Source organism: Panicum hallii, chromosome 1 (assembly GCF_002211085.1).
Source record: "Panicum hallii strain FIL2 chromosome 1, PHallii_v3.1, whole genome shotgun sequence".
Taxonomy (NCBI): Eukaryota; Viridiplantae; Streptophyta; class Magnoliopsida; order Poales; family Poaceae; genus Panicum; species Panicum hallii.
Window position 1 is genome coordinate 57,562,960 of NC_038042.1, and position 12,003 is coordinate 57,574,962.

General features: G+C 44.1%; 1 protein-coding gene across 4 annotated transcripts; it reads left to right on the top strand.

Moving 5' to 3' along the window:
• Positions 1 to 232: 232 nt before the first annotated feature.
• On the top strand, positions 233 to 9,529 carry LOC112885334 (RAB6A-GEF complex partner protein 1-like). Of its 4 annotated transcripts, none has more exons than XR_003227224.1 (23): positions 380 to 625; positions 714 to 862; positions 957 to 1,038; positions 1,167 to 1,582; positions 1,939 to 2,368; positions 2,474 to 2,697; positions 3,002 to 3,197; positions 3,289 to 3,431; positions 3,501 to 3,675; positions 3,778 to 3,831; positions 4,008 to 4,184; positions 4,760 to 4,872; positions 4,978 to 5,160; positions 5,777 to 5,834; positions 6,094 to 6,153; positions 6,250 to 6,291; positions 6,374 to 6,504; positions 6,579 to 6,714; positions 6,798 to 6,875; positions 7,499 to 7,615; positions 8,558 to 8,620; positions 8,701 to 9,052; positions 9,275 to 9,529. XR_003227224.1 is itself a non-coding variant. In XM_025950975.1 (22 exons), the coding sequence occupies exons 1-22, from the start codon at positions 380 to 382 to the stop codon at positions 8,800 to 8,802; spliced, it is 3,375 nt and encodes a 1,124-aa protein (XP_025806760.1). In that variant the 5' UTR covers positions 233 to 379; the 3' UTR covers positions 8,803 to 9,203. The 4 variants fall into 4 exon arrangements, 2 of the variants coding, with proteins under 2 accessions (XP_025806760.1, XP_025806769.1); XR_003227223.1 differs by having other exon boundaries at positions 8,701 to 9,048; XM_025950975.1 differs by lacking the exon at positions 9,275 to 9,529 and having other exon boundaries at positions 233 to 625; positions 8,701 to 9,203.
• The last annotated feature ends 2,474 nt before the right edge of the window (positions 9,530 to 12,003 follow it).

Genomic DNA, 12,003 nt, shown 5'->3' on the forward strand with positions numbered 1-12,003 from the left:
TAGCGTGCTTTACTGAAGCACCACAATCTATCTATATCTAGATCGTACCGGATCGGACGCAAAGGCAGTCAGCACTCAGCAGTAGCACTCGTGCAACAGTTTCAGTCTGCTCAATGGTGTCTTGCCAATTTCAAAAATAAAATAAAATAATGGTGTATGGCCCACGACGCTAAGTGCTAACCCGCCATCTGATCTGATCTTGAACTCCGAATCAAAGATTTAAAACTGCCGAAAAAAGAGAAAAATAAAGCCAAAAAAACTGCTGCATCGCCCGCATCGCACCGGTCACCAGTCCCCCCCTTTCGTTCCCAGATCTCCCCGCGCCGCATCTCGCCCGCCACCGGCGAGGGGGCGCGCGCCGGCTGCCGCCACCGCCGCGATGTACCTGGCGTACGGGTGGCCGCAGTCGATCCCGCTGGACCCGGACGACTCGGACCGCGTGGTCCTCCTCCGCGTCCTCGGGCGCCTCCTCCTCGCCGTCTGCCCCGCCTCGCTCCACCTCTGGTCCGCCGCGCAGCACCGGGTCCGCCTCGCCCGCTTCGACCGCTCCCCGGACTCCCTCGCCGCCCACGGCCAGAACGCGCACGCCGTGTGGAGTCCCGACGCCAAGACCGTCGCCGTCCTGGTCAGCCCGCCTCTCTCCCTCTCCTCGCTCGCTCGGGCCTGCGCACTCCGAGCGCAGCAGCTCACCGTGTTTGTATCTCTGTGTGTAGACCTCCTCCTTCTACCTCCACATATACAGGGTTCAGCTTTCAGGGAAGCCACTGATCGTCGGTGGCAAGCAGCTCCCGGGGCTTTGCCTGGCCAGTATATCCCTAATCATCACCGAGAAGGTTCCTCTCGCCAATGGTGTTGCTATAACGTACTGTGTTCCCTTCTCCTTGGTCTTCATTTACAAAATGAGGTTTACCACTCTTGCAGAGGAGCTGACTTGTAAGTTTGATGCGGTGTTGCAGGAGCAATTTCGTATGTGACAGCAAGAGCATGCTCCTCGGACTATCCAATGGGCATGTGCAGGTCGTGTCCTGGAATGCTGAGGTACATGGAAATGCATGCTACTTTTGTTTCTCGTAAGTTACTTATTATTAGGTGCGAAATAGTTCTGCCGTACTTTCTTCCTACTTGCTATGCTAAGTGCTGTCTATGTCTTTGTTGTTGCTTGCCAGTTCTCAGACAGCTTCAAGCTTGGTTGCTCTGTGTGTTCGTCTGAGAAACCTACTGCTGTCGTAGATGCGTTGGTGTTTGATCCTCCCAGTTTACGAGAAAACTCTAATGCAAGGCCTGCTCCTTGCTGCACAGGCAATTCTTCTATCGTCCATGTTGAGTTGTCAGTGAAGCTAAGGTTGCTGGTTGCCTTGTACTCAGGCTGTCACATTGCCCTCTGTACTGTTGGTAAGAAGGGATTAAAGCAGCCTGGGAGCATCAGAGTGGAGAGCTGGTTGAACACTGATGATGCGATGTGTACTTCTGTGGCTTCTGAGCAACAGATTCTTTCTGTCGGATGCAGTAGAGGTGTTGTTGAATTATATGATCTAGCTGAGAATATGCGTCATATACGAACGATTTCGTTGTATGATTGGGGGTAAGTCTCATATCAAATTTGTTTTACACAAACTAGTAGGACCTGTAGTGGTTTTTACATGGATACTTCTGACTGCCTGCCTAAAATTTCTGGTTGTTGATTACAAATTCTTGCTAAGTTGTGAGAAAATCCTGCCAGGCAGGTTGTTTGGATAAAAGACTTCATGCCATCCTGTGTTTAGGATTGATCATTTCATTTTTCCTGGAGTTATCGAATGCTTAGTATTTAATGAACCTTCTGTTGTTAAAGGTGTAATAACCATGTCAATTTACTCAGCACTACTTTTTGGTTATTCTATTGAAGCTGAGACATAACTGCTCTTTTTTCCTTCTTCCCTTTGGGTACAATATTTGTAGGTATTCAGTGGAAGATACTGGTCCTGTTGCCTGTATATCTTGGACACCTGACAATTGTGCTTTTGCAGTTGGATGGAAATTTAGGGGACTTACTGTATGGTCTGTGTCTGGATGTCGATTGATGTGTACTATTCGTCAAACTGGATCAAATTCCGCCTCTTCTCCAATGGTGAAACCTAGCGCTCTAAAATTTGAGCCTCTAATGGGAGGGACATCACACATTCAATGGGATGATAATGGATATAAGTTATTTGCTGTTGAAGAAAGCTTGTCAGAAAGGGTTCTTGCTTTCTCATTTGCCAAATGTTGCCTAAACAGAGGACTTTCAGGCGCAACGTATTCCCACCAGGTTCTTTATGGAGATGATCGAATCCTTTTGGTGCAACCGGATGATGCTGATGAACTGAAGCTATTGCATCTTAATGTTCCAGTTAAGTATTAGTTTCATATCCTTTGATTTATTGAGAGGTAAACAAGCTGTAAAATATGCTGTTTGATGATGCATGTTGTAATAATATATTATTTTTCGAAGCAGGTTTCCTACATTTCCCAGAACTGGCCAGTTCTACATGTAGTAGCAAGCAATGATGGTATGTACTTGGCAGTTGCTGGTTCTCATGGGCTAGTGCTGTATGATCTGCGAAATAAAAGGTGGCGTTTTTTTGGTGATGTTACACAAGAGCAAAAGATCCAATGCAAAGGCCTATTGTGGCTTGGAAAAATTGTTATTGTATGCAACTATGTTGAATCATCAAACACGTGAGTTCTCACTTTCATACCATCTTTGTTGCTATTCGTGTCTTGTAACTGCCTCGAAGGCTTGCCTTTTCTGGTTAAACATGGGATGCAGCTGTCTATATGGGTGTTTCTTGCATTGGACTATGTTTCCGGAAATACTAAATGAACAGTGGTTTTCTGCTTATATGTCAAAGTGTCGTATTCGATATTTCATTTTTTCCTTGGTGCTCCGACGCCTTTCTAATTATGATATATTTTTTCTTCACTATGAATTGTTATTTGACATTTGCCGATACCTGTGACATGTTTCTTTCTTTTGTCTCAGGTACGAGCTTCTCTTTTTTCCAAGATATCATCTTGATTATAGCTCCTTACTCTACCGGAAACCACTGCTTGGAAGGCCAATTGTCATGGATGTTTTCCAGGATTACATATTAGTTACCTACAGTCCATTTGATGTGCATATATTCCATGTGGTGATATTGGGAGAATTGTCACCTGCTAGCAATCCGGTTTTACAGGTAAGGTTCTTTATGAACAATTTGCAATCTCAATTAAGAATGTTTGCCAAATTCTCTCCATAAGTAGATAATTTTCATTCTTTATGAACAGCTTTCAACAGTGCGAGAACTTTCAATCATGAGTCCAAAGAGCCCACCTGTTTCAATGCGCTTCATTCCCGAACAACATGACAAAGGGGTGCTGAAACAGGATACTAATGGATCTTCTGGTTTTTCATCCGAGCAACCATCAAGGTACTTTTTACCCTAGATGTCACTCAATCCTTTTCTCCTTGGTTTTTATTGGGTTTGTTATGATATCAGATGTTTGATCTTGCGGACCAATGGTGAACTTTCTGTGCTGGACATGGATGATGGACACGAACACGCACTCACAAATTCAGTTGAACTCTTTTGGGTCACTTGTTCGCAATTTGAAGAGAAGGGTAGTCTTATTAAAGAGGTTTCATGGCTTGACTATGGTCATCGGGGCATGCAGGTTAGATTTAATCTTATTTTCTTGTACATATTTACTCCACCATAGGTTGATAGTTATTTTTCAAATGTCCCTTTGTACCCTTTTACACAAAGCTGGTTGCAGGTATGGTACCCATCGCATGGAGCAGATCCTTTTAAGCAAGAAGATTTCTTGCAGGTATAAGTTTCTATCTCAAGCTAGTTGTGAATCTATTGAGTTTTCTCACCTCCCTTTTGTGGAACTTATTGCAGTCATAATGTCTTCATACTCTACTCTCCTTTTCCTTTTACGTTGAAGACCATTTGATTATGATATTAAAAGATAGTTGTACATGTTCTCATGTGATTTTGTAGCTGGATCCTGAGCTTGAGTTTGATCGTGAGGTGTATCCTCTTGGTCTTCTTCCAAATGTTGGTGTGGTCGTTGGTGTTTCTCAAAGAATGTCCTTCTCAACTGCTGAGTTTCCATGCTTTGAGCCTTCACCTCAAGCCCAAACAATATTGCATTGCTTATTACGACATCTACTTCAGGTAAAATCTCCTTTCAATTGTTGATTATATCTCACATTTTCATTTGTATTCTAAGATGTTGTTTATTTAGAGAGAACATAGTCGGTTTTACAGAAGGCACCTCCCCCTCCCCCTCATCTGTGGCTTAATGTCTAAATAAAAAGTCATTTTTGAAGTGGATATACAATTCTGATTCCTGGATTCGTTAAAAAAGTTAGCAATTGTGCCGCTCCTTTGGAACTTGCTAGGCCTAATGAAGGAATATGCTTCTTATTCAAAAAAGTTTCTAAGCATGAGAAAACAGTATACATGAGAAATGTGCGATATGTGCATTGCTTTGTGTAAGAAAGTTTTAATTTTCTTATGTATAGAAATTTGTTTCAGGCTATTTCATCTGTGTTGAATTATGTAGCACGACTATTTTCTTTGGCTCCTGATTGGCTGGGTCCAATTTTTTGGAAAATTTATTACATCATGAAATTCTGTACCCGATGGTGCTATCATGAGCTAATCGCATCAAGTTTTGTTTTAACTATTGGCATAAAATCATTTCCTGATGCCTATAAGTTAACTCCTATGTGAATTGTTTAAACTAGAGGGACAAGATTGAAGAAGCTTTGCGCTTGGCGAATTTGTCAGCAGAAAAACCTCACTTTTCACACTGTTTAGAGTGGCTTCTGTTTACCGTATTTGATGCAGATATATCAAGGTATTTTGTTTCTAGCTTGCTATGTTAACAAAGGCTGACATTGCTAGCTTGTACTCTGGTAAGTTCTTTTTGCCGAAATATCATAACACTATGTTTTAATTACAGGCCAAGTGCTTCAAAAAAACAGGTTCCACAAAAAGTTGATTATCCAAAGAAATCTCTTCTCGAGAAGACATGTGACCTACTGCGGAATTTTCCTGAATATATGGATGTTGTAGTCAGTGTTGCTAGGAAAACAGATGGTCGACACTGGGCTGATCTTTTCTCTGCAGCTGGACGATCCACAGAGTAAGTTTTCAGCCCTTCTATTTGAACTATGCATATTCGTAAAATTCAAATTTCCAAAAGATAATGTTCTTTGAATTCCTCCAGTTGGTCTCCTGATTTTAGCGATTACTATAGACAGTATCAGCATGTCCAATTTCATTAATACATATGAGGTGTGCCTGTATTTTGCATGTAGTTACACTGCCCAACTCAGTTCCGATTCACACCATCTCACTGATTCTATGTTGATTCTGTTCACTTGCGCCCGAGAGGTTGTTAAGGCTAGTCATTATGGGTTACTCTTGTAGTAAAAGAATCGCAGTTGTAATAGTCACTGCTGCGAAACTAGAGAACTGCCTGGTTTCTTTTGTTTGAGAGGACAGTGGATGCATTTATTTTCTGTTGTCTGTCGGTTTTCATCTACTTCTTTGTCATGCTATATGCATGTGTATGAGTTCTAACATTACTGGCAGCCGCTCATTTTATTGATATACCTGGGTGCAAGCAGGGTTTTGTATCCTTGAATAGGCCTAACTTGAAATTACTAAGACACGTTCTTTATTAACTGACAGTGTTTGTTTGCAAAGATTTCAAATCAAATACTTATGCTCTTAGTACAACCAATCTTTTGTGATAGGATGTTTGAGGAATGCTTCCAACGGAGATGGTACAGGACTGCTGCTTGCTACATACTGGTATGTAACTGCTGCAACCTGTCATGGTAATCCCTTTTAGAATGTTCGGAGTGCTATCGAATGCATATAATAGTGCTGCTGTGCTATTGATACTGCACTTTCAACTCTCATTTTTATTACTTGCATTAACTGGGTCAAATATGTATAGTTTGATTGTTGTAGTTTATGCATTAAGAGAACATTATTGTTAATTTGTTATTATGGCATTTTTGTCACTGATTTCTGCTAGAACTAGCATTGAAAATGTTTGCAATTATAGGTCATTGCTAAGCTGGAGGGCCCTGCAGTCAGTCAGTACTGTGCACTCCGTTTGCTTCAAGTAATTCTCTTACCTTCACCATGAGGTGGTTGTAGTCTGGACATTAGTTGGCCCTCAGATGTTCCAGCTCTAACTTCTGTGATTGTTGTTTTCCAGGCTACACTTGATGAATCTTTGTATGAGCTTGCTGGGGAGTTGGTAGGCTTCTTGTGCTATATGTTGTCTCTTTTCTAAAAATAATATACTGCAGAGGAATAAAGCAGTACCTTCATGTACTTAGGTTCGCTTCTTGCTAAGATCTGGAAGAGATTTTGAGAATGCAACCGCAGACTCTGAGAAGCTCTCTCCAAGATTTCTTGGCTATTTTCTATTCCGTTCACCATATAAGCGGCAATCTTCTGATTTGAAAAGGTACACTCTGTACTTGATGCCTTACCAATTTTTATTTTTGGAAATCTCTCATATGTTATTCCTTGTTCCGACAGCAACTCAATGAAAGAACTTAGTCCACATATTGCCTCTGTTATGAACATTCTAGAGAGCCATGCTAGCTATTTGATGTCTGGCAAGGAGCTTTCTAAACTTGTTGCTTTTGTCAAAGGGACACAATTTGATCTTGTGGTGAGATTTTCATCATTCATCAGCACAGCAGATCTTAATGTTCAGAACCATATGTAATCGATCTACATTGTAACATAATGCAGGAGTATCTTCAACGAGAAAGACTAGGGTCTGCTCGGCTGGAGAATTTTGCATCTGCACTTGAACTGATTGGACAAAAGGTTTTGGTCTATTGGTCACAAAGTTATTATGATTTCTTCTGCTTATTGTTATAAATGGTACCGGTGCATCTGTAGTAATTTTTCTTCACAACCAAACAGCTGGCCTCTTGTATGCATAGACGTGCATATTTCTCAAAATTTTGTTATACCTGAAAGATGAAACTCCTCGATATTATTATGTTCAAAATAAATCAGATTTTTATGACGTCACTTACTGAATGAAACTGCCAGTATGCTATTAATGTTCTCTCTCTTTGATAATTTTGCAATTGAGTTCCTTTCTCCTAGAATTTCTACTATCTTGGTTGTGGCTTCATAATCCACAGAATGAAATGTACATCATAATGTTTTATGAACCTAAGCAAGTTTTCCTGCTGTGAATCTGTTTATTTCATATAGAGATGCTAAGTATAGCAAATCACTTACTAACATCGAACTGATAAAGGGACTGATATTACATGATTCAAGGGGGCAGGCGTGGATTGTAAATTTGTTTTACTTTGATTGTTTCGCATGCCCCTTTGGTTGATTTATGTGTCCTAGATGAAAAGAAACTTTTTTTGGTTTCCATCTGCTGCATGAAACTTGTTTCTCATGCACATGTTGGTATTCTGAGATGACAGCTCCAAATGGACACACTCCAAAGCCGGCTTGATGCTGAGTTCCTTCTAGCTCATATGTGTTCAGTCAAATTTAAGGAATGGATCGTGGTGCTAGCTACTTTATTGCGACGTGCAGAGGTAAAACTTGTAGAGTTCTATTATTTTACATACTGTTAATTTTTTGGTCTATCTAGACGCTGGACTACCTCCACTCCTTTACAGAAGACCCAACGATTCCATATATACTAATAGAATTTCGGTATCCACCACAAGCTACATTAGAGTTCACTTTTCCCTCACTTCTTACTCCATGTGGGCACTAGCAGATTGGTGGATGGTGGTTAGATGGGGAGGACTGGAGGAGGGGATGGGTTGAGGTAAAATGGTGAGGTATTGATGGGGTGCTTGCAGGATGGGAGATAGGATTGATGGTGATGGAGGTCGGTAGTGGCAGGAGGCTGTATTGTTGCATGTGGTGTTACCAATCATTTGAAATGATTCAGTCATATGCTATCCGTGCAGAACCTTTAGTGATGCAGTGTTCCTGTACCATTGAGGTCCTGCTTGGGTTAGGGGTATTTCTTGGGAAAACTTTGGATTTGACTGGAATTTCCTAGTGAAATACCCGTCACCGAAGCACCCCCTGCATAATTCATCTAATTCAACCAGGAAAAAGAAAAAGAAATAATAGACTTTGTACATGTCACTTTAGGAAAAAGAAAAAGGAAAGGAACTGTAGCAGGACACTGTCATTTGAAAGTGTTCCCAATAAATTTCTAGATGACAATTATCAGCTTCCGCGAATATGGTCCTTGCATTTTATATTTGCCGACCACATGCTAGTTCCTTTCAGGGTGTGTGCGCTATACCAATCTGTGGAGCTATCTTATCTTAAAACAGTGACGCTGATGTATTTGATGTTGTCCTTGGGATTGGATAAGTCATGCTATACCAATCCGTGTAGCAATTCTTGTTTTTTAATTTAGTTTTTGAAGGTATAACTATTTTGGGAGGTTTCTCTTGATGTGAAATTGAGCAAAAATACTCATCCTTGCTGCTGTGATATTTTTATTTCCTTAGGTTTTGGTGGATCTCTTTCGGCACGATTTGCGATTGTGGAAAGCATATAGCGTTACTCTACAGGTTAGCAGCCAATGATGTTTTTTTTTCTTGTTGGATTTTGAACTTTTTCAGTGTCACTAATGCTTGCAAACATTTTGCAGTCACATGATGTATTCAGAGAATATCTCGATCTTCTTAATATGTTGGAGGAGCAGCTTTCGTCTGTCTCTGATGTTACATTGCAAAATGGACCATTGTCTTGAATGCTGAACGAGACTGATTGAAAAAACCCATCAAATGTGACATTTAGCCTTGTGCTAATTTAACACATACAGTTAGATGAGAACAGTGCGGGAAATCTGATGTAAATAGAAATTATTCAGGGGTTTTCCCTTCGAACAACACCCTAGAGGCTATGGCAGCTTTTTGTGCAGTGATCTGCTGAGCACCCATATTGTTGTATCATTAGTTTGTTGAAGCGGAGTTGAGTGTGCATTCTTCGCCTTTCTGTAAGTATGTGCTGCACTCCTAACACTGTAAAGCATATACCAATTATGAGCGATGAGTTGTTCTTTCTGTAACGTAGGATCGTGTTTAAAGCTTATTACACCTGATGGGTGTAAACTTGAGATATCATTAAAACTGGCAGTATCAGGTTCTTTTAGTTGCATTTTGACATGCCATTCTGGTATATGTATTATTTTGGCCAATTAATGGAAATACCTTAACCTGCAGGAGGAATTCATGCAGATGGGGTTGTCATCCCTTGTCCTTCGGCAGGTTAGTAAACTGTAACCCGGAGGGAAGCCATCGTTTGAAGTATTTCTACAGTTATAGGAAATGTGTTTTTGTTATACACTTATTACAGTAGGTATACATAGCGGTGTATTTTTTTATTTACTTTTTTCAGCATCCTGTACATTTATTTACAGTGCGTGCACATTGCAAGCCCGTCCGAATATACCTGAATGAGTACTCTATTAGTCTCTACAAGATGCTCCAGTGTGTACGAAACTTGAAAGGGTATACACGTTGCCTATCACTATCATATTTACTGCTGTCGCAGTATACAGTACACCGCCCTCTGGTGTGTCATGGTCAGGATCATCCTGCGTTGAATGAATAGTCGCCAACATGGGCAGCACACACCGGTGTAGCCATGTGGGGCCGCTGATACCTGGAAGAGTGAAGTCGGAGTGTGCACTGCACGCCGCCCTGAAGCCTGGGCAGCTGCCCTTTGACAAGTAGTTTGGTGGTTCTCTCCTGTCACGACTGACCGTGCCGTCAGGGCTCCGAGTGATCGCCGCGTTGGCTGCGCAATTTGTTCGCGGACTTTCTTTGCGGTTGGGCTTGGCCACTTGCCACTTCCCTGTCGTGGACTCGTGAAGGCCATTGCGCGGTTGCGACGTCTCAGGTTCTTTTCCTGACACCACCAGAAACCGGTAATTCCCATCGCATAGGCAAGCTGATGGCGAGCGCCGAAGGCAGCGGTGAACTGGGCCGTGCATTGCCCATCTACATCGAGTGGGCGGCATTGCAACGTTTGCTACCGCCACATCCCACATGGGAAGGGCCGATCTGTAAAGTGGAGGTACTGGCAGTGGCGAGCAAAGACGCAGACGCAACTGGCCACTCCCATTCTTGTGCTAGTAGCCTAGCAGTCAGTTCGTCTATGACGCGTGAGCCCTTTCCAGCCGTCGATTGGAGCATCTTTCGTCCCGGCCACTCGCCCATCGAGCCGTCGCTATCGTCCCCCTGGACTGACACCCGGTCGATGGAGCCGTCAAACGTGGACGAACCACAGTCCTGAGGACCGGGAGTCCGGGACCCGAGGGGGGCGCGCGTGTGACAGATGATCGCAACGCCACCGCGGAGGAAGGCCGAAAGCAAAAAAGACTCCGCGGTGTGGTGGGGGCAGGCACGGCCAAACCGCCGGCCCAGGCCAATCTGCGACGCGACACCCCACGGCCGGCCTGCTATTCCTGGACAAAGAGACGCACGATGCGACCGACCAGTAGCGGCAGGCAATCCCGAACTGGAGCGGCGGGCGTGGCCCCGCCTTCACGTGCCGCCACATGCGGCTCCGCCCGAACTCGCCGCGCGCCGTGGCGAGCAGAGCGCCACCGGTTCCAGCTCCACCCACCTGGGCAGCCTGGCCTTGCCGCCCCGGCTCCAAGCACCCGGAGGCCGCTGCCCGCAGGTCGCATGTGGTGGTGTGGTGGCGCGGCGCCCCGGTCGCCGCCGCGACCCTTCTGACGGGGAGCGCCCCCGTGCCGTGCCGCTGCCCGGTCTCCGTGCGAACTGGACCCGCATGGTTCTCGTGCCGTGACCTCGTGCGGCGCCGCTGGTGCTGGCGGGCACGCGCCTGCCCGACTTGCGGCTCCGCGAAGGCAACTGGGGCGCAGGGCCACACGCGGATGCTGCCGCGGCAGGCAGGCAGGCAGGCTCGAGAGCCGCACGGTTGGGTGCCGCCCGAAAGAGGTATGGCAGGCAGGGTAGCCCGGCCTGTAGGAGCGGCCGTTGGGGGAGGAAGTGATTTGCTTGGGAGATGCAACCTTCCTTGTCGCGTGCTGCGCAGGGGCCGCGGCGAGAAAGCAATGCCCGGAGGCGGCAACGGCTGCGTGGCATCGACTTCTGATTCCCCCCCCCCCCCCCTCTTTTTGAGTTTTTTCTCCAAAAAAAATAAATTGGTGGATGATGCAGCAATCCTGGCTGGGGTCCTTGATGTACGTGCCATAAATCCTTGTACCATGTGATGAGGATTGTTGAACATACACGGAATGATTTTTTTACTTCTTTTTTTGGGGGGGGGTACGTGTCGATGATCGGTGAGATCGACAAAAAAGGTGCACAACTGGAGTGCTCCATGGTTTGTAGAGTGTTTCAGTTTAGGATCATATGGCTTTTCACGGGACCAAAACTAGACCGAGGACAATGACTGCACTTGCTCTTGTTTTTAGGAAAAAGAAAAGGATGCTCTTTTGTGCTACTAGCTTTCTTTCATAAACGTTTCAAAAAAAGAAGAAGCTTTCTTTCGTAATGGATGAACCGAGGGTGTAACTGCCTTGCTCTTGTTTGCAGGGGGGAAAAATGCTCTTTTGTAGCAGCTTTTTTTTTGGGCAAGGATGATCGTGTAAATGATAGTGCAAATACATTTCTAGGAGAGGATGGAATAAGTGCATTCTGATGTGTAGCACATCTCGTGGGGACATCTTGTTCTGTTCCACTACGGTACTAGAAACTTTATAAATAAACCGATATAAACAAACAGACAGGAGCTAATTAGAACGTTGTCATCTCTTCTTATCCCCAGCGACTCATGCTGCATATTTGCCATGCTGATACATGCAACCTCCACTGGAAGACCAAAGTCTATCCAGTGACGTATACCCTGAAACGTACGACAGAATGGAAGTAGGTTAGACCACACCTTATTGTTGTCATTAGTGCAAATAAAGTGATTC

Coding starts and splice junctions, on each gene's coding strand:
- LOC112885334 (XM_025950975.1), top strand. CDS start 380: ATGTACCTGGCGTACGGGTGGCCGCAGTCGATCCCGCTGGACCCGGAC. Junction 2,698..3,001: donor TATGTTGAATCATCAAACAC/GTGAGTTCTCAC, acceptor CTTTTGTCTCAG/GTACGAGCTTCTCTTTTTTC. Junction 7,616..8,557: donor CTTTATTGCGACGTGCAGAG/GTAAAACTTGTA, acceptor TTATTTCCTTAG/GTTTTGGTGGATCTCTTTCG.